Source organism: Setaria italica, chromosome IX, assembly GCF_000263155.2.
Source record: "Setaria italica strain Yugu1 chromosome IX, Setaria_italica_v2.0, whole genome shotgun sequence".
In the NCBI taxonomy this organism is placed as follows: domain Eukaryota; kingdom Viridiplantae; phylum Streptophyta; class Magnoliopsida; order Poales; family Poaceae; genus Setaria; species Setaria italica.
In genome coordinates, this window is record NC_028458.1 from 43,394,934 (window position 1) to 43,416,143 (window position 21,210).

At 46.9% G+C, this 21,210-nt stretch overlaps 3 protein-coding genes across 7 annotated transcripts; 1 reads left to right on the plus strand and 2 right to left on the minus strand.

Moving 5' to 3' along the window:
• The first annotated feature begins 2,488 nt into the window (after positions 1–2,488).
• Positions 2,489–9,859, plus strand: LOC101753385 (protein STRUBBELIG-RECEPTOR FAMILY 7-like). 5 transcript variants are annotated; one of them, XR_002675815.1, is made up of 18 exons: positions 2,495–2,557; positions 2,656–2,748; positions 3,865–3,997; positions 4,068–4,139; positions 4,229–4,297; positions 4,388–4,459; positions 4,555–4,623; positions 4,715–4,786; positions 4,892–4,957; positions 5,039–5,104; positions 5,279–5,613; positions 5,710–5,996; positions 6,434–6,705; positions 6,772–6,907; positions 7,277–7,407; positions 7,510–7,666; positions 7,760–8,030; positions 9,841–9,859. XR_002675815.1 is itself a non-coding variant. In XM_022823086.1 (17 exons), the coding sequence occupies exons 2-17, from the start codon at positions 2,664–2,666 to the stop codon at positions 7,850–7,852; spliced, it is 2,115 nt and encodes a 704-aa protein (XP_022678821.1). In that variant the 5' UTR covers positions 2,489–2,557; positions 2,651–2,663; the 3' UTR covers positions 7,853–8,118. The 5 variants fall into 5 exon arrangements, 2 of the variants coding, with proteins under 2 accessions (XP_022678821.1, XP_022678820.1); XR_002675814.1 differs by lacking the exon at positions 9,841–9,859 and adding an exon at positions 8,120–8,246; XR_002675813.1 differs by lacking the exon at positions 9,841–9,859 and adding an exon at positions 8,107–8,226.
• LOC101779085 (protein STRICTOSIDINE SYNTHASE-LIKE 10-like) lies at positions 8,069–10,126 on the minus strand. The gene is made up of 2 exons (XM_012849110.2): positions 9,946–10,126; positions 8,069–8,964 (listed from the first exon to the last, which is right to left on the minus strand). The coding sequence occupies exons 1-2, from the start codon at positions 10,124–10,126 to the stop codon at positions 8,069–8,071; spliced, it is 1,077 nt and encodes a 358-aa protein (XP_012704564.1).
• Positions 10,127–15,305: 5,179 nt separating this feature from the next.
• Positions 15,306–18,204, minus strand: LOC101754074 (glucan endo-1,3-beta-glucosidase 5). The gene is made up of 2 exons (XM_004984040.4): positions 15,718–18,204; positions 15,306–15,647 (listed from the first exon to the last, which is right to left on the minus strand). The coding sequence occupies exon 1, from the start codon at positions 18,025–18,027 to the stop codon at positions 16,528–16,530; it is 1,500 nt and encodes a 499-aa protein (XP_004984097.1). The 5' UTR covers positions 18,028–18,204; the 3' UTR covers positions 15,306–15,647; positions 15,718–16,527.
• Positions 18,205–21,210: the final 3,006 nt, after the last annotated feature.

Here is a 21,210-nt window from a genome sequence, read left to right on the forward strand (position 1 = left end):
CATGGTTAAACAAACCAGGCAGCAGTATTTAGATAAGAGAGGTAAGACCAAGGTTAAATTGTTTACCAGTCTAACCGATGACCCTTAATTTTCTTTTTTTTTTCCAACCTTGCTATATATAAGCTGAACGGAAAATGACTAACAATAGTGGAAATAATGACAAACATACGGATCAGAGGGTAACATGTCCATGGGACGATGTTCAAGTTCAACAGTCATTAGAATGATTCTCACATAATTCAGAATTAGGTCCACTCAAAATGACAATGTCAAATGAAAAAGGTGGTTCAGTGACGGGGGCATTATTGGAAGTAGGTACCTGTTTGATTCGAGCTACATGAACGGAGGGAGTGAGGATATAGCTAGCGCGTAGCGGCACTCATTCGTAGTGTAATCTTGTATATCTTTACTGGAAAAGATAATGTTTACTTGAGAAAAAAAATATTACAAAGGTTAAAGAAGATACAAGTGTTTTTCTTCAAGAACAGGTGAATCCCGAATTTCACTACTACACCAAAAGCAACGAAATTAATTAAAGATTGTCCATACTGTGCCCATGTTTAAACATTTCACCAAAAAAAAGCACTAACGAGTTGGCTGATATGCTGAAGTTTGGACTTCATTTATCATTGTGGTAGCTTATAGCCGCAAGAGAGGTGATGCTATCAATCGTGTTGGTCACCACCGACGGCGGAACATGAAACATGCAAGAGCACGTACGGCGGTTGGATCCGAAAGAAAAGAAACTCGATCGCCCTCCTCGATCAGTTTTAGACCACATGGCCTACTCGTTGGTAAAAATAAAATGTACTCTGTGCAGCGAAATTCCGACCCGACTCACTGTACTCACGAGCCGGCACCTCATTAGATCCAAGTTTACCGGAACCCACAACAATAAAGCATCGGGCCTAACTCAACCTTAAAAAAACATGATGAGTGAGAGCTGCCCCAACCTATATATTGTACTTCCTCACCATCAATTTCTGATGTGCGGCTAAACCTAACACCAACCAGCGTAATAGAAACGCGCTAAAATGCAAAATTATAATCAATCTTTTTGGAGCATCTCTAAAATATGTGCAAAGTACTTCTTGTACTAGTAACTCTCTACTATCATTTATATGTTTTGCTGTCTTAATTTGTTTGATAGCGAACCGACTAATAACCACCCAAACGATTAGTCTACGGATAAGTGGATTGTACGTATAACAGCGTAATGTGGCAAAAAAACAGAGAGCTAGAGAGATCTGTATATGTGTAGGTTTTTTCTCCTGTAATTTGCATATTTCTAACCTGGATGCGACATCAGTTGATTTCGGAGCTGAGAACAAGATCGAGTTGGTTAATAACGCTGTCGGTGGATCACGGAAGAGGCAAAAAGTCAACAGAAAAGAAAAGGAGGACAGTGTGCTATGTGCTGATGTCGATCCATTGGCTTTAGTTGTCACTAGCTACTGTAATGTCTAATAATGGATGTTTCTACCTAAAAAGTTGTTATCTTTTAATTTGTTTGCCGAAGAGCTAGCGGTTGATTTCTTCCTTACCTGACCAGGCACGCATGAAGGCATGAAAATCAAAGAATAATTGATGAAGAAATTAGGCTGTGGTGCTGTGAAAATTATATGTGGACATTTAAAGTTAGCACCTCTACACCCGTGGTGTGTGACCTTGGCAGCATGCAAAATGCCACAGCCGAAAAACCAGACGCTTTACACAGTTTTCACTGTGACCTTGGCATGCCAAATAATGGAACTTATTACCAAACGCGCTGCAGTAAATATTTGCTAACACGGACCGAACTGGAGCTGAACAATTTTGGGTGCCTGAGATGCTTTGCTTGGACCGAGACAATATCAGCCTGGCGGGCCCTACTTGCCGTACCACCGTAGGGCGTAGGCTATCAACCAACGCTCCAACGTTCACCAAAGCAACACCACTACGTTGTTGTGTAGTGTGCCCTTACGCCCATGCCGTGACATGCTGCCCCCGTACTGCCCGGATCCTGCTGGTGCTGGTGCTGGTCTAGCAGTCACGCACAACACAACACAAGCTTTCCTTTTTTTCTTTTATCACAAACATCTCGTATCCGGTACAGATCGTCTCCAGCGTCAGTCATTTTGTTGGCACACTACTGAAGCTGAACGACAGGCAGCAAAATGAGGCAAGGGAGTGCACAGGCTCGACATGATCCATCCCCAACAACGGCTAGCATCGAGAGAGCGGATGGACCCTTTCTAAATAAGAGCAAGAATTGAGGGACTATATAGTCTTTTCTCCGAAAAATTAAAGCGTCAAGTGCTGGTCTAAGTAGTAGAGAAAAGTACTTTTTTTAAACGAAAGTAGAGAAAAGTACTAGATGAAATAAAACGTAATCATGGTTAGGCTTGTGAATAACTGATGTTTAAGGCCTCTTCTGCCTTCCTGTTTCTGGCTCGTTGACAAGACGTATATAAATGCCAAGAGAGAAAGCGAGCAAAGCACAGAGTGGAGAGGACAGAGGACACAGAGAGCCAGAAGCCAGAGAGGAGAGAGGCGCCGCATAGAAGGCGAACAAAAGGTAGATATCTTTTTTTTTTTAACTTCACCTTCTTCCTTGGATACCCCAAGAAGAATGTCTCCACGGTGAAGGCAAAAAACTGAGTGACTGCAGAGCAGCTTCAGGCATGGCTTTGGGCGCTGCGGGAGTGGCGGCGCTGCTCTTCGCCACCGTTTTCACGGGCGTCACCGGCGACACCAACTCCGACGATGGTTAGGGATTCTTGCTCCCTTTATGCTCTCATCTAGTCGTCTTCCTTGAACTGAATCATATCTTCGCTTTAGCATACCAAGAACACTGCGTCTGCGTTTGCCCCCATGATTTTGTTCGGGCTTCTCTCTATGTTTCTTGGGCCATCAATGGGTGGGGGAGAAACACTGTTCGTGATGCTTCTTCCTCTTCAGCGTGGCCATCAGATTGCTAGAATACCAATGCGAAAGTCTGCATCCTAGTATCCTACCATTTCGTTTGATTACAAGTGGTTTCGAGGCAGTAGCAGTTTAGCGCATAGGAATCAATGGAGCATACAAACATTGCTGTTTCTATCCCATTATGCTACTGTTTTTTTATTCTCTGAGAATCTCCCCTTTTTGTGGTACTCTGGACTGGGGAAAGCACGGTAACTTTTAGTTATCACAGTATCTGAAATCACGGTGCGTTCTTTAGCCAACCATTTTCACCCAGTGGCCCATGGAGATGCCAAATTGCTGACCTGTTCCGTTCTTATGTTCTTGGCCATTCCTTTCCTTTGACTTCTCCACTTTAGAATGCCAAAATTCCAAATGTTTAAGTTTAATTATGCTGGAATGATTGAGAATTTGGGCATGGAGTCGATAGAGTGCCACAGGTTTGGCAGAGTATTTCTCCATTTGAGTCATCGCCGTTCTGGTAGTGTTGTTTGTACTATCCGGATAATCGGGATGAAAAAGAAGTGCAAATGGTCCTTCTTTTTTGGGTTTGCTGTTCTTCCTTTTATTCCTATATTTTATAATTGACACTGGGATGCGGACGTTTGTGGTTATTTAAATCGACTTATTTTTATTGGATCGCTGAAAAGTTAGGTCCTTGGTACTGCAAGTAGGACTGCCACTTTTGACTTCAGAGTAGTCTGAGATGATGGAAAATATACAACTAAAATAAAGTAGTATTCTTTTCCTTTTCTATTTTTGGAAGACAAACACTAGTATTTCCTTTCATATTCAATGCCAAGAAGAATTCACTGTCGATACCTGACAATTTGTTGACGATTACACATTCATCATGATTCATGACAGTTTCACTCAATTATTGTTATTGCGCTATCTAAGTTGAGGTTTTTGCCTACTCAGTGACTGCCCTCAGCACGTTCTACACGGCCTTGAACTCGCCGTCGCAGCTGACAAACTGGGTGCCCCAGAACGGTGACCCTTGTGGCCAGTCTTGGCTCGGGGTTACTTGTTCTGGTTCAAGAGTGATAACAATGTGAGGTGACACTGAAGTTGACATGATTCTGACATAAACTCTGTTCTTCTGACATGCTAATTTTCTTCAGAAAAGTACCTGGCATGGGGCTAAATGGGACCCTGGGATACAACATGAATCTCCTCACTGAACTATCTGAGCTGTTAGTGGAATCATCTCCCACATACTTTCAGTGTTTCGATGCTACGTGTCGACCTTTTAGCGTCGTTCTGATAAGTTATCTTGTTACAGTGATGCGAGCAACAATAATCTTGGAGGAAGTGATATCCCTTATAATCTCCCACCAAATCTTGAGAGACTGTAAGTTATGGTTTGACTTTCACGGCTCAAGGACCTGCTCTTGTCTTTGTCGATTATTTTGCTAGTCTGACAGAAACACTTGACCTGCAGAAATCTAGAGAAAAACAACTTCATTGGGACTTTACCTTACTCCATTTCCAAAATGGCTACACTTAATTATTTGTAAGTAGGTTAAATTTATGTCATTTTCATAGTTTGTGTATCTTTCTGCGACATTGATTAAATCTCAACATGTTATATCACTCTATTTGGTTCAGAAATCTTGGTCATAATCAGCTGTCAGACATCAATGTTGTCTTCAACCAACTGACCAACTTAACAACATTGTGAGCACTTTCTTAAATTATATCTATATAGAAATTTAATTGGTGAGCTACCATGTGGACATTTTGACAGATAATAGTAAACTTATTTTAGGGACTTCTCATATAACTCGTTTTCTGGCACTCTTCCTGAAAGCTTCAGCAACATGACAAGTTTAAGCACACTGTAAGGACATTCTCCTTATCCTTCATTAATCATTATAATATATACTGTCAAAAATCCAAATAAGTACTGAAATCCGAGAATTGCAATGACATGTCCTATCCTCAGTTATTTGCAGAACAATCAATTTACTGGCACGATAGACGTTCTCACTGATCTCCCTCTGACGGACCTGTAAGTTGCCACACTTGCCACACGTTGTGTGTTACACCATTCATCTTTTACTAGTCATCCAGTTATCAATTTCACTTGCAGAAATGTTGCAAATAACCAATTCAGTGGTTCAATTCCTGATAAGATGAAGAGCATAAGCAATCTCCAGTAAGTATTTTCACTACCCTTATCAGCCCATCACAGTTCCAAATCACAGGATGGGTATTGTAATTCAGGCTTTACGTTGTAGGACAAGTGGCGATTATTGGGTTCCTGTTGGGTTACAATTCTATCCTACCCCAACTTGCTTGGGACTGAAAGGCTTTGTTGTTGTTGTTGTAGGACAAGTGGCAACTCCTTTAGCAACAGTCCTGCACCAGCTGCAACAGCACCTCCACCAGACACTCGACCTTCGCGACCATCTCCTTCTGGAAGTCCAAGTCAGAGTAACCATAACAGTAGTCCATCACGAGGAAGGGATACCGGTAATGGTGGCAGTGGTGGCAAAAGCTCCAAAGTAACCGGTGCTGCAGTTGCAGGGATTGTGATATCACTGGTGGCTGTAGGTGCATTAGTTGGCTTCTTTCTGATCAAGAGGAAATCTATGAGGCATCAACAGGGAGGTGATCCTGAAAAGAATGAGCATCTCAGCCCTCTTGCATCCGGGAAAATTAAACGTAAGTCTATCGTGACATCTACTAGTAAGAAAATTTATTCAGCACATCATCCAGGTGTTGCCTGTTTGTCTTGCCTGAACAATGGTTGCTGTTCAGAACTGAGGCCCATCCGCTCTATCTTGCTCTCACCAACTGGAAAAGAACTGAAGAAGAATGTATCAATGAACTTGAAACCACCGTCGAAAATCGAGCTGCACAAGTCCTTCAACGAAAATGATCCCACTAACAAGCCTGTTGCGAAGAAAGTAAACCTCTCTTCCATCAGGGCAACTGCATACACGGTGGCAGACCTGCAGGTAGCAACGGAGAGCTTCAGTGCTGACAATCTGGTCGGCGAAGGCTCTTTTGGCCGTGTTTACAGAGCACAGTTGTCTGATCAGAAGGTATGTTCAGTAACCTTCATATGACAATTTCTTTTCCAGAGGTGAAATAACACATTCAACCTTCATTATCACAGAATTTGTATTCTGTTCATTCTAATGCTTACTACCTTATAGTTTTATAGTATCAGTGATTATGCTCTTACGTAGACTGATTATATTAAGCTCATGTATGTAGCATATCCATATTCAAACTGGAAGTACACTATGCAAAGCTGTAAGCAAGAAAAAACAGGCTAACATAGTACGGAAACTTCACAGGATTGATTATTATAGTAGGATTTAGGGTTTTCAACTGCATATCTCATCATAGTTTTAGTTTAACGTTAATAGGTTTTTTCCTTTATTTTTGTTTCATATTATATCTTTGTGTAGTTAAGTTTGCCTCACATTTTTGTTAAACCATTGTAGCCTCAGTTTCTGGTTTCTACTTATTCCAGGTTCTGGCTGTGAAGAAAATCAATTTCTCTGCCATCCCAGACCACCCATCTGATTTCTTCGTTAAGCTGGTTGTCAACATTGCAAAGCTAAATCATCCAAACCTCTCAGAGCTAGATGGCTACTGCTCAGAGCATGGACAGTGCTTGCTGGCATATGAATTTTACAAGAATGGATCTCTTCATGACCTTCTTCACCTGTCAGATGGCAACAGCAGATCGTTGTCTTGGAATAGCCGTGTCAAGATTGCGCTAGGATCAGCGAGGGCATTAGAGTAAGTCAGGCAGACTCATCAAATGATTTTATAATTTTTTTGAACTCAATTTGTGCTGCTTTTCAGGTATCTACATGAAACTTGTTCACCATCTATCATCCACAAGAATTTCAAATCATCTAACATACTGTTGGACGATGAGCTTAACCCCCACATTTCAGATTTTGGGTTTGCAGACCTAATTCCCAATCAGGAACTCCAGGTATCAGTCTGTTACTCTTTGTTCATGTGTAGTTTTACAGATGGGGCATCTCAGAATGTATGAAGTATGAACACAATAAGATAAATGTACCCTGATCCTTATTGAGTACTTCACAGTTGCAATTTAATGTTATTGTTTGTTAGGAGTCAGTTGGAGTCAAGTATGGGAGATAACTCAGTATTAAAAGCAGTCTGTCGGACCTTATTCTGATAGACTGCATCTTGCACTTAGCTATCTTACAAAACAGAAGATTTTGGGTTCCGTTTGTGAAGTTTTCTTTTTGACATCCTAATGCATTTTGAAGTTAGTAGTGCACTTATGAATGGGCAAACTTTATCTAAAGATTCCCTTACAAATTCACAACTTCAGGAATCAGATGACAACTCGGGATACAGAGCTCCTGAGGTGACCATGTCCGGTCAGTACTCTCAAAAGAGCGATGTTTACAGCTTTGGAGTAGTCATGCTTGAGCTCCTGACTGGTCGTAAAGCATTTGACAGGTGAGCAAGGAGATTATTGCGTTGCGACTTATCCTGATAAAAGATGAGGCGGTGAGTTTGAACTTTAAACTGAATGATAAAGGTTCCCTGAAACTATTCCAGCTCTCAACCAAGGTCCCAGCAATCATTAGTCCGGTGGGCTACTCTGCAGCTGCACGACATCGACTTGCTAGATCAGATGGTTGATCCAGCACTGGAGGGGCTGTACCCTGCGAAATCACTCTCTCGGTTTGCAGACGCAATCGCTCTCTGTGTCCAGGTAAATTGTCTCAGTTTGGTTGCTATTTTCCCCCCTCCAACCTTTTGCACAGTGTTGCTGATTGATCAATTTCCTATCCGGCTATCCCAACAGCCTGAGCCAGAATTCAGGCCACCAATGTCGGAGGTCGTCCAGTCTCTGGTCCGTCTTGTGCAACGATCAAGCATGGGGGCGGGGCTAGCTTAGTAGCGAGAGGAATTCTTGCCGGTTCGATGACTCTGGTGACCACACATTCTAGGGGAAAATAATGATGTATATTTCCTACAGTCTGATGAGGAACCATAGAAGACTCGGAAGTCAAATACATTGCAGCTTGGCAATGCTGTGACGGTGTGCCCTGTGCTGACTGAGAAACCAGTGTCAGGTGAAATATGACTTTTACCTATGACATTTCATGAGTCATTACTTGTTTTGTATATAAATTATCAAAGCAATGGCAGACCTTTTCTGCAGTGCTGCTGCATCTGAATCAGGGGTGAAAAGAAAGTCAGTGCTGCTGCAATGGCCGACGAGGTGCTCGGGGGCCGTCGCGTTGATCTTCTCCCTGTTCAGCGCGAACCAGTAGCCTCCCTTGGTGTCTCGCCTGACATTGTCCGCATAGCCCGGGAGGTTGGCGAGGAGCTCGTAGCGACCGGCCTTGGGGCCCCTAATCCAATACCTGAACGCCTGGCACGGCCCCGTGTGCGCCACCACGACGTGTGTCCGGTCGGCGCTGACGGCGACGCCGTTGGGGTAGTGCAGGCTGGCCTTGAGCACGGCGACACGCCCGACTCGTGCGTCGTACTTGAGCAGCCGCCCCGCCGCATCACGGTGGATCATGATCTGCGTGTTGCGCGCACGGGGGTAGATGGTGCTCGAGTCGGTGAAGTAGACATCGCCGGTAGCCTGGTCGACGTCGACGCCGTTGGTGAAGTTGAAGGGCACGCCGCCGGCCTCCGCTGCGACCACCTCGGCCTCGCCGCAGTCCGGCCCGACCTTCATCAGCCCTAGGTACGCGTCAGCGATGTACAGATCGCCGGTCTTGGCGTAGAACTGCAGGCCGAGCGGGCGCCCGCAGATGCTCTCGGTGTCTTCCGGCCGCCGCACAGGCGCCGTGCAGAGGGGGTTCTTCTTGTAGTTGGCGTTGTACGCGAACGTCGTCCAGCCGTTAGCGCTCCCGTCCCACCGGAGGACGCGGCCGTCGGAGACGCCGGCGTAGGGCCCCCGACCCCTGCGGTCGAAGGCGAGGCTCTCGGCGCCGGTGACACCGTGGGGCAGTGGGATTTGCTCGAGGGCAAGTGTAACACCATAGTTTGAATTTTAGTAGGATTTTAAAATTTTTAATAAAACTTATTAGAATCAATTAGGAAGTGTGTAACTATTTGAAATAGATATAATTTTCTAAATTAAATAAAAGAATCATAGGTTATAAAATTTTGTTTGTTGCATTCATGCCGATTGCATGGTGTTTCTGGTTGCTATATAGTTTTAAAAGTGTTTTAATGAACACGTTTAGGTCTCGATTCAACCTCTTTCTCTAATATCCTAAACTATAATCAGACCTTCATGGAAACCCTATTCGATCATAGCTAGCAACCCTTATCTTTCCTTTCTCATGCCGGGCTCATGTCATTCTCAAGTCTCACCTCATATCATGCCTCTCTCGAACCCCTGCTGCAAATCAATCACAAGCGCCGAGTCTCTTCTATCTTCTATGTCCATGCTTTTCTCTCGTGTACAAACACTGAATAATCCCCTCATTTATCCATCATGAATGTCAGGTTCTTTTTAGTACCTAAGAGCAACTCTAAAAGTTTCCTAAAAAGTTATTCCCCAATACATAAACTATGTATTGGGAGCTCTTCCAAAAAGTTTTTCCCCCAAAAACATATCAACCCACAGCAAATTGTTAATAACTAGCCCCTAATATTTCAAAACAGGTCACATCATCATAATTGGGCCCAGCTCAGCGCCTCTTGCTCTCTCATCTCATTCTTTCTTCTCCTTCCTCCATCCTCCAGCTCTAGCCAATAGCCATTACTCCCTGGTCCTGCAATGCCGATGGTTGCTAAGAAAAAAAGTTCCCTTCTTTTCCCAATCCAGTTTCAGGATGCAGAGGGAGCTACTCTGTTTCAATTTCACTGTAGCATATCGACTCACGAGCTGCCATTGCTGTCGAACTCAATCAATCGCAGGGCATCCTCGGCTGCGTCCCCAACGGCGCCGCCCGAACCTACATCGTGCTCGTCGAGCCTCCGCCGGCGGCGCACCTGCAGCACGCGGACGACGAGGCCGCGCACCGCCTCTGGCACGAGTCGTTCCTGCAGGGCTCCGGCGGCGGCGGCGCTCGTGGCGCATCCGCCACTCGTACACGAGCGTGCTGCCCGGGTTGGCGGCGAGGCTGACGGACGCCGAGCTCGCTGCCGTGTCGAGGAAGCCGGGGTTCGTGCGTGCGTTCCTGGAGCGGAGGTTCCAGCTCATGACCACAGGCACACCAGCGTTCCTCGGGCTGGAGCCCGACCAAGGCGTCTGGAACGCGAGAAGCTACGGCGAGGGCGCCATCATCGGGTTCCTGAACACTGGGATCGACAAGAAGCACCCTTCATTCCGCGACGAGGACATGCTGCCGCTGCCCGCCAAATGGAAGCGCGGCTGCCAGCCTCCCATGCGGTGCAACAACAAGCTCATTGGCGCCCCGTCGTTCGGCGGGGACAACACCACCACCGACGACGTCGGGCACGGGACGCACCCCACTGGAGGTAAGGTTTTTTCCCTTTTAGGATAATTTTAAAGGAGCTTTTGGAGTTGCACGATTTCATCCTTATTTCTCCAATTGCTCTCCTTTTTCCCACAAAACCCACCTCAACTTGGGCCCAGTAGCCCAATCATCTCTCCCTCCCTCCCCATGCGCCAAACTCCTCCACGCCGCCTCCCTCCTCTGCCGAGCTTCTCTGCTAGCCCTTGCAGTCTACATTTAATCTTGTCTAGGTTCATGATGTGCCTTATTATTTTTCTGCGTAATTAATTCACTATACCTTGTTCCTCGCATTCCCTACATGTTAACCCTTGTCATATATCTTTAATTATTAATATTTAGACATTTGTAAATTCATATTGATTCAGTAGATTAAATTTATGTATATGAAAAATGACGTAGCTTTGTTTATTTAGATTAAGTCTATGCTATTACACCATAGCATGAGTTTAAATTATAGAATCGATAGGATGATTTGTAAATGGCTCATGTTAATAATTAAATTATTTCCTAGCCTCTTGGACTTTAGTATGTGTACACTATAACTCTAATATATTATTTTAATACTAGATTCATGCTTGCTAACAACAAGCGTGAATCCCTAGCTATTACAATGGTATATTGGATTGTACGTACATACACTAGAACTCATTCATCTTTTTCCTAGCTTTTATACAATTCTTGAATTCCTTAATGACATCATGCCTACACCTTGATGATGTCGTAATCCATTTGTCCTTGATCAAAATAATCCCATCATATACCCCTTTTGCCAAAATGCCTTTGCACCTTCGCATACTCATATCTTCTCAACCAAAACTTCCGTTTTAGTTGTTTCTTACACTCTATCGTTCTAGCAACTAGTCCTAGTTAATGGTACGTCTTTCCAAATCTATTTTTATTACTGTTGGTGTATTGCTCTTAGTTGTATACCTGTGTTCGTTTCAGTTGAATTGTTGCGCTAAGGAAACGTCTCTGAGCAGTGCATCATTGGGAAACGGGCAAGTGTCCTTGAACATCTTGCTATTTTGTACCTTTACTTTTATAAACCATATCACATTTTACCTTTATGCTTGCTTGCATTAGTTGTCAAATTGATGGGAATCCTATATAGGCTGTTTACTAGAATTTCATGATCACTCCTTGTTTGCCCTTAGAGGTTACAGTTTTATGCTTAGCTTTGCTCAACATGGGTTGGTTGGTTATAATTAATCTTGATTAATGGAACTATGCAACATGTGGGTTTTGGTAATCTTTTTAGCAACCTGGAACCCTAGGAGGCTCAGTCAAGTGGGAAAGCTGTTTGGTTTTTGAGGAATGTGATGTTGGTTTTGTCTGAGTCGAGATTAAGGATTGATCTATGGAGCGACCACCCAGGACTTATAGTACAACCACGATAATCGGATGGGCAACGGTCTTGACCAATTGAGTAGGGTAAATCGGGAAATCCAGTGGCCTACGTTAAGCTGTTGGTTGCGGTGAGGGTGGCTCGGTTCCCCTAACAATCTGCTGGCACGACGATGGGTACCTGAACCCTGAGTGGGTTAATGCGCCGCTGGTGAACTTATGTAAAGACCACGTAGTGCACTGCGTAGCACACGCATCTCGAAAATGTGTGTGGGGTTTAGTGGCCCCTAGAGAATGGTGACACGACTCGTGGGTGAAGATGTACAACCTCTGCAGAATGTTAAAAACTGTTATAACAGCCGTGCTCACAGTCAAGAGTGTCCTGGACCCTTACATGGTTAGTCTGTTTTGGTGGATCACAGAAGCGGTATTCTGTGGTTTGGGTTTAGTTGTAAGTGGTTAACCTTAAGGTCATTGCGGTTTGGGAAGCCTTATCTCTATCTAATATTAAAGTACGATTGTTTCTTCCATCGTGATTGTTTTGCAAAAAAGTCCCTCAACTTTTTTGTAATCAACCCGCAGTCCTTGGAATAGTTCTTGACAATTTTGCAAAAAAGTCCCTTTCTGCGGCCGTGTGCCATCCACTCGTGCCCCTCCTCCTCCAGTCCCTTCCTGCGGCTGTGTGCCATCCACCTGTGCCCCTCCTCCTCCAGTTCCTTTCCCTGACCTCGCCGTCCGCCGCCGCTGGCCCCCTCGCCATCCACCGGCCACCACCTCCGCATGTGTGGTGCGTGCTGCCATGGGAGGTTGCGCGTGGGGGAGAAGAGAGGTTGCCGCCAACACCCTCACCATCCTTCGGCCGCCCGTGCCACCGCTCGCCGCAGCATCCGCGCGCGGTGCCGGCCGCCGACAAATTGCAAAATCTAACCCACGAAGGAGCAAAAGAAAAGAACAGAAAAATAAGATGTTGTCGGCCCGTCGCCATGGTCGTCGAGGCCACACGCACAATGGAGAGCATGAAAAGGATGGACGACAAGCTCAGGCGCGGTGCCATGGTGGTGGATTTGGCGGTCGTGCTGCGGAGGCAGGCAACCAACGAGGACGCGACGCGCTCAATGGTCAATGTGTTCATCGCGTCCGTGCACCGCTTCCAGCCCACCAACAGCTCGCGTTGTCCTGCTACCGCAGGGGTTGCCTGATGCACCGCTACAGCCCGCTTGAAAACCACCGGTGCTGCTATCTACAAGAAAATCCAGGAAAGAAAAGGAAAAATAATAGGCATCGCACTCACTCTGGATCTTGAAGCTGGACAAGCAGTCGCGATGCATGGAGTTGGCGGGTCATGGCGGCGGCGGTGCTGCGTACGAGCGGGTCGGATTGGGTTCGGTCGGGGGTGGCCATGGCTGGCTTTGGCGGCCGTGGGATGGCGGCGGTTGGCAGCTTGGATGCACTCGAGTGAGAGGATGATGGAGGTGGGTGACAGCGTTAGAGAGTGAGAGGATAAGGCTAAGCTGACACGAGAGCTGGTTTCTGCATCCTCACGCTGACAACATGGCCGCCACGCTGTTCTCGTACCGCAGTCGATGCACGTGTGTGACGCAGAACTTCGTGTGCCCTTCCCTCCTCCATGCGTTGCTGGTTGGACTGCCAGCACTGCTGAGCCGGTACGCATCACAAGGCTGGTGGGGCTGATGCAGACAGATTGTGCACGGTGCGGCCGCACGACAGTAGCAATTAAGTTGTCAAAATGTCACCCGAGTTGTTTGTCATGTTTATTAGGTTAGGGTTGTGCGATGTTTTTTTTCTCCCGTTGCAACGCACGGTCATACCTGCTAGTAATATTAATATCTCTATGTGCTTAATTAAAATCTGACCAACTAAAATATGAGCATGCAGTCCACCAAATAAAACCTTCCTTGTACTAAGCCTGCATGTTATACATATAATTCCCTCCACTTGCAGAGTACACGCCTCCAGGTGTACTCACCGTTTTCCCTTTTAACCCCTTCCTCCCCACTGCTGCTCAGAAAGAAGTAAGAAGGAGCTACGCTTGGATTCAATGAAGACAAGGACTTCAATCATGAAGACCTGGAGTTCTAGGTTGGCGTGCCCCCGGTCAACTGCCTATGGAAGATGGTGCCTACTCTGCTACGACTAGTCTACGATCGTGTAATCTTTTTGTTTAGACGCTCTAGTCATTTGTATTATTATTAACACTTTGTAATGATATTGTTGTGATATTACACTAATGATGTCACTTTATGCATGAAAACTTGATCCTGGACCTGCATAAATGCAGCGTTCGGTTTGTTCTTAAAATCGGATGTGACAGCAAGGGTGGCGCCGCCGGGCTTCGGGACGTGGATGCTCCAACCCTTCGGGGTTGGCGGCCTCGATCTGCTTGGCAGCGCACGACGGTGACAGGAGAAGACCGAAGATGAGAAGAAGGGACATGGCTTCGCTGCGCAACATCTCGACGCAAATTTTTCTGAATGCATGATGTGGTTTGATATCCAGGCTAATGCTGGCCCCATGTATATTGGGCGTGACGATGCAGTTGTATGAAATGCGGTCACAGTTGCGTGGCCACCGGTGGTTTTTGTTGTTTGTCATGTAAGAGTCCAGTGCTGATGTTCCTTCAAAGAAAAAAGAGTCCACCGCTGATAGGTTGTGCTGCGATGGCATGAATAAGAGTTAGGTTACGGTACTCTGACCTACGAGATAATATAAGATCAAATAAATATAGGTTCTTAAATTTTTAGAAGATATCCGAGAGGCCACCTTGAACCAGACCGGCGAGGCATGCGTGGATGCATTGGACGGTTGAAGAAGATGGAACATCCGGTTGAAAGGAGAAGGCTTACATGGAAGCCCAAGTCCCCCGTACTTGATGTAAAATGCACTGCCAAGCTATTAATTGTATATGTTACTACAGAAAATGTTCTGAAAGACCCTAAATTTCTCAATATTTCAGTAGCGCAATTATTATTTCACAATTGCACAACACATGTTTTTTTATATCATTTTTACAATCATAACAATTCAAATATAACACTAAATGAACTGTTTTCCGTTGCAACGTACTGGCATATTTGGTAGCTAATATAAAAGGTCAATTACCAAATGTAAGTTACCACATATCTGAGTGTCAGTTTGATGCTGGATCTGCAATATAAATAGGTACATTTAACTACCTTTCAGCATGTCCTTCTCGACGTTGCCAGAAGCAGAAATGAATCACAATATATCGGACTATGATGGAAGATAGATGATGTTGTAATCATGGATTCATGGTCGAGACAGACACATACATCAGAATGCATACAATGTTTTTTAGTAGTGACAGTGGCACTCATTTAAAGTGAAGAAGAAACCTTTATATCATGAAAAACTCCACAAGTGTACTTTGAGAAGTGAGTGGAGCAAGGGGATAACAAAATGAACAGAAAACAAGTGAGTTAATATTGCAGACCCAACATACCATACCATGTTCAGGTTAAGTATACCATTCAGACACTTTCAGTTACTGTTAGTCCAGTGCAATAAAAGATTCTGCAGTGAATTGGACTTGATTGGTTATTTACACATTACACATTTACACCCAGTAATTAGAGTTTAGAACTGCTCCAAGCACACAACTACAAGTAAATCTTGACTTGCTCATCAAAAACTAGATCACTTTCAGAGTTTGACTCCTATCCAAAATAGGAGCATCTATCACATTATACTGATCTTGGTTACACTTTCTTTAGTCTAGCATCTACCCTTAGAGCCATACAGATCTGAAAATTCACATTGTTGCTTAGGGTGTGCATTTTCTTACTGCTCAGGTCGTGTGGTACCTTGCCTTTGCTATGGACAATGCTTGCTAACCAGAGCCTGCTACTACACCATGGATTCCTTTACAACAGCATCGATTAAATCACAACAGATTAGAAACGCACCCAAGAAGTGTAGCTTAGGCGGTCACCTGGTTTGGCGTGTCCCTTAGGAATGGTGGCACGGGTTAGTGCGTAGGGGGAAGGGGCAGCTTCAGGAGTGGAGACGCTTGAGGAGGCGGCGAAGCGTGACGAGGTGCTGCCGGCGGAGCGTGATGGCAGGGGCGAGGAAGGCGTCGACAACAGGAGCGCAGCGGGGATCTGCTGCAGCGTGGCGGCACGGTCTCCTGCATGGCCGGCGGGAGAAGTTGGGATGGTGCCGACGGAGGAACGTGGCCGCCGATGAACTGGGGGGCGTCTCCATGAGCGCCGCCGCTGCTTGGAAGGAAGATGCCGAGGGGGAGTGGGTCGAACCACTCGATCCTAAGGTTCGAGTGATTCTGATCCATCGATCCAAACTGGGTTCACGGTTTAGAAAAGGAGCCCATTAGAATCAGTTTTATGGGTCGGTTCAGCGAACCGATGGGCTGAACCGCACCCCCATCTTTAAATGTAACTATGAAGTCTGAAACTCTGAACCATATCCATAAATCCAAGAAGAGCATCAACAGAGAGGGACATAGCCACACATTCCAACCAAATTGCATATCAATTTCTCTGTCATGTATATATGTACATCAGAAAGAATCCTCCAATGAGTATGATACAGTACAATAATCCCTTTCCAAGTAACAGAAGCTACCCTTAGCCGATAATCCCCAATGGTAAATGGATACTTATTACCACCAAGAATATCCTTAACGAATTGATCTGTTAGTTAGTATAAGAAAAATTAAAGAATAATGGCCATTTCTAGCTAGCTTCTAGTCGTTGAGGAGCTCCATCCGTTGCATTGCAGTCTCTCACCACGCGACCACGAGGCTGACGAAGCCGAGCACTAGCGGCACGGCGCTCCACCAGGAGGAACCCACCCTGCCGGCGGCCGACTTGCCGGTGAGCTCGTGTCGGCCGGTGTCGATCATGATCTCGAACCTGCATGTCCCCTGGGACGGGTCGGTGGTGACGATGGTGGAGAGGTTGTTGAAGTTGCAGGCGGCCTTCTGCTGGTTGGCCGCCTGGAAGAACTGGTTGAAGGCGTAGGAGACGTTGGCGCGCGCGTCGAGGTTGCCGCAGGATGAGCCGCCGCCGAGGCTGGTGCAGTCTGAGTACTGGCAGGCGTACTGGACGGCGCCGGCGATGGACGGGTCGGTCGGGCTGGCGTCCGGGCGGAGCACGCACCACTGCTTGGAGAGGTACCGGACGCCCTTGGCCGGCACGAGCGGGCGGCCGCCGGCGAGGTTGAGCCGGTACTTGGGCGTGCCGTCGTAGTTGAAGACGCCCCAGTGGCGCTCGAAGTTGCCGGGGTCGACACTCTTGTTGTCCTCGTCGAGCAGCGCGAAGACGTAGACGTCGGGCATCTGGGGGCGGCGCGGGGTGCCCTTGCCGGCGATGATGCGGTCGAAGAGTCCCTGGTTGAAGCGCTGCGCGGCGGCGACGTTGGCGTTCTTGTCGCCGTCGGTGGGCCATCCGATCTCCCCCACGACGACGGGGATGGAACCCAGGCCGTGCTTCTCGAGTGCGGCGATGAGGGTGTCGTAGTTGGCGTCGAAGACGTTGGTGTAGAGCACGTTGCCGTCCTGCACGCTGGCCTGGGACGGCGGCGCGCCGGGGGAGGGGAAGAAGGCGTAGTCGACGGGGAAGTTGGGGTCGGCGTCCATGGAGAGGAAGGGGTAGATATTGATGGCGAGGATGCCGCCGTTGTCGAGGAGGAAGCGGACGAGGCTGACCATGAGGCCGGAGATGTCGGGGCGGAAGTCGCCGGAGGAGGGCCTGCCGTCGAGGGACTCGTAGACGTCGGCGTTGAGCGGGACGGTGACGCGGACCTGGCGGGCGAGGCCGGCCTTGACGAGCGCCGCCTGCACGTTCTGGACGGCGGGCAGCGTGGCGGCCTCGAACTTGCCCTTGTAGGACTTGAGGAAGGGCTCGTTGCCGACGGCGATGTAGCGGATGTCGACGCCGTACCTGGAGACGTAGGCGGAGACGTTCTGGAGCACCCACTGCTCAGCGGCGTTGACGCTGGCGGCGACGCCGGCGAGGAGGTCGTTGGGGAGGCCCAGCATGACCTGGATGCCCGAGTGGCCCAGCGCCCGGAGCGCGGGCTGGTCGGCCTCGAAGAGCTTCACCTTGTCGAAGCCGTTGTCGCGGAGGAGGCGCACGGTGATGTCCCCCGGCAGCGGGTGCAGCGCGCGGGTGCCCCAGTTGGCCGCCAGCGCCTGCACGGGCCGCGCCCGGAACAACACCGGGTACGCCGCCGCCACCCACAGCACCACCGCCAGCGCACGCAGCGCCGCGCACGACCCCATCTTCGCCGACGACGAGTACCTTCTGTTGATGCCGCTGGCTGCTGGGGGGTGTTGCACCTGCGCCGGTGGTTTATGTTTTTGTGCGCTGCAGCCTGCAGGTGTGAACTGACGATGGCCGTGAAGATATAGGGTCGTTCGTTCCCCTGGGCGGCAGGAGATGAGATGGGATGGAAGGGTGGGAAAGGGCGGCAAGAAGCAAGATGGTGTTTGCGCGGGGAAGGGAAAGCATATACAAATGGCGTTGTGTTGGGGGACTGAAGTTGATGGGTCTGGAGGGCAAGCAAAAGAAGGGATCAGATACCTGAATGGACAAGCGTATAGTAGGGATCAGGTGTGTCGTGTGTAAGCTACGTGTGCGCGATCCATCCGTTCCGTGATTTTTTTATTTTAACCCTTTTTAATCTAAAATTTTAAAAAATAGCCTAGGTCAAACTAAAATTCCAAGAAGTATCCCTTTTGGTCACACCACGCTGCTTGGCGCGACTAAAAACTGAGGCGCGCCAAAGCATGTGACGCAACCGGCGCTCCACGCTGGCGCGGTGCGTGGAGTGGCCGAGCTGACCGCTGAGCGTGGCGCGACTCAGACTCAGCCCATTACACAGCGGGCCCGCCGCCCCCGCCTCACTTCCTCCCTTCCCCTCCCAGCCCTAACCCGAGCTCTCTCCCTCCCATGGCGCCGCCCCCACTCCTCCCCCTCTAGATCCACTCCATCCCTCACCCGATTTGAGGGGGAAACGAAGGGAAATTGCTTCGGGAAGATAACTCCTCCACTCTAACCAATTAGTTTTTTTCGATTCCGTCGTTTTAGTTGGATTTGAGGTGGTTAGGTTTTGTGTATGATTTGAGTTGCATAGGTGGATTGAGTACGAATCGACTATGATTAGGTGTGTTGTATCGTTCAAGTGGTCGATGATAACCCCTTCCTATCGTGTAGTTTCTCTTGCATAGTAGGATTTCGAAGTGTTAATTATGGGTAAATTATTTTTTACAAATTCTTTAATAGTGCTTCCAAGATATAGTTTTTGTATATATTTGGTAGCATAGAAGTCGTAAGGAAATAGGTGAAGGTCTATGTAACCAATTTAATTTGGTGGTTGTGTGTAGATGGATCGTTTAATTCGTTTTTTTCCTCAGGTGGCATGGTTGATGATAATGGAGAGTTTGCAAGAATGAGGTAACAAGTAGTAAGATTTGATAGTCCTCTAACATTTGATGATATAATAGGTCGAGTTAATTCTTTGTTCAAAGTTGGAAATGAGGAAGAGGATTTAAGGATTCGTGCAAGATTTGATGTCGGTGACAAAAGATCTCACTATGTGTTGATGCCTCTGGTATGTGATGATGATTGTTTATTTTACAAAGAGTTGGTGAAAGGTTCTCAAGTTGCTTGTGCCGAGTTAATTGTTAATGTTTGTCCTTGGTATATGCCTCCACATAGCAATGAGCATATCGAACACTTAACTCGGGAAGATGTGTTACCGGCCAATGAGGTTGATGAGGAAGAGGATGATGAAGAGGGTGGTGATGATGATTGTTCTCATGGTTCAGATGGTAATAGTGATGAAGGTGACTTTGATACATGTAGAGTAAACAATGATTTTGATGTTGCCGACTTGGAGGATGATGAGGACGGGGATGATATATCCGTGGGCTCTGAAAAAGAACAAAGTGGTGGTGAAGATGATATTGGAAATGGTGATGAAAAACAAGTCCCATTTGTTGATGAAGCAAGACCATCAGTTAATGAAAGGGTGACAGAACAAACTCTCGTGGTGCAATCAATTCCAACTCCAATGACGCAACCAACACCTGTGTGCAATCCATTCCAACTCCAATGACCCAACCAACACCTGTGGTGCGAAATAGTCCTATACTTGAACCAAGTCCGGTGGGCCAAGCAACTCCTTTATTTAATGAGAGGGTGGATGAGGCATTAAGAGGATTGGTACATACTCTTTCTGGAATTCGGTTGCTGCAATTCACTCCGACTGAGCTGAGGCAATTGGAAACTGTACATGTACATGTCCCTGAAGTTTCCATATTCCATTCGATACCAAGGAAGGCTTATTGTGATTCAGGGTTACGCCTTACTGAAGTTGAACCCGATAGTGGTGAGCTGTTTATAGAGAAGGGAATGAGATTCGATAGTTTGGAGAAGTCGAATTTTCTTAAGGGATTACTCGGTGCGGCACCATAGGCCATATGATGTGGTTCATTCATCGGCCAAAATGAGATACATGGTTCATTGCCAACATGATTGTGACTAGAAGGTGTGGGCGCATCTACTACCTGATGATAGACAGAAATGGAGGATCACTAGAGTTATTCAACCTCATACATGTGGGACGTTCGAGGTCGCACAAGAGCATTCTCAGTGCACGGCTCGTTACATTGCAAGACGGATTGCTACACTTGTTCATGTTGATCCTGATGTTTATATAGCCGTGGTCATTGAAACCATCAAAGGATTCACAAATTGCGTGGTAAAGTATGGAGAGGCCTTGAGGGTTAAGCAGCATGCTATAGCCATGTTGTGGGGTGATTGGAAGGACGCTTATGGTAGGGTGCCAAGAATATTATAAGCGATCGCACACTACAAACCGAGTACAAAGTGGTGCACTCACACAACAGGTAAGGAGGAGCTACACAATGGTGTCATGAAGCCTGTTTTAGAGCGGGTGTATTGGTGCTTCCCCCAATGTGTAGAGGCATTCAAGCATTGCAAACCATTGATAAGCGTTGATGGCATATTTCTAACCGGAAAGTATAGGAGTGTTTTGTTGTTCGCCACTGGTATGGATGGTGAGGACCGATTGATCCCCCTTGCATTTTCCTTGGTTGAGGGTGAGAATAACAACAGCTGGTCATGGTTCTTGCATTTGGTCCGTCGGGATGTTGTTGGGCATGATAGGAAGGTATGCATAATATCAGACCGCCACCAAGGAATCCTAAACACGGTTGAGGATCATATGGAAGGCTACCAACCTATTTTGAGTAGGTGGTGCATGCGTCACTTTGTTGCAAATATATGGCATAGGCACAAGAACAAGAAAGTAATGAAGTAGATAAAATTGGTTTGTGTAGCCAAGGTGGAGAGGACGTTTGACAATAGGCTACGAAAATTGAAAGGAATGATGAATGAAGAAGCAATAGAGTGGTTGGAGGAGCGAATGGAGAACAAGA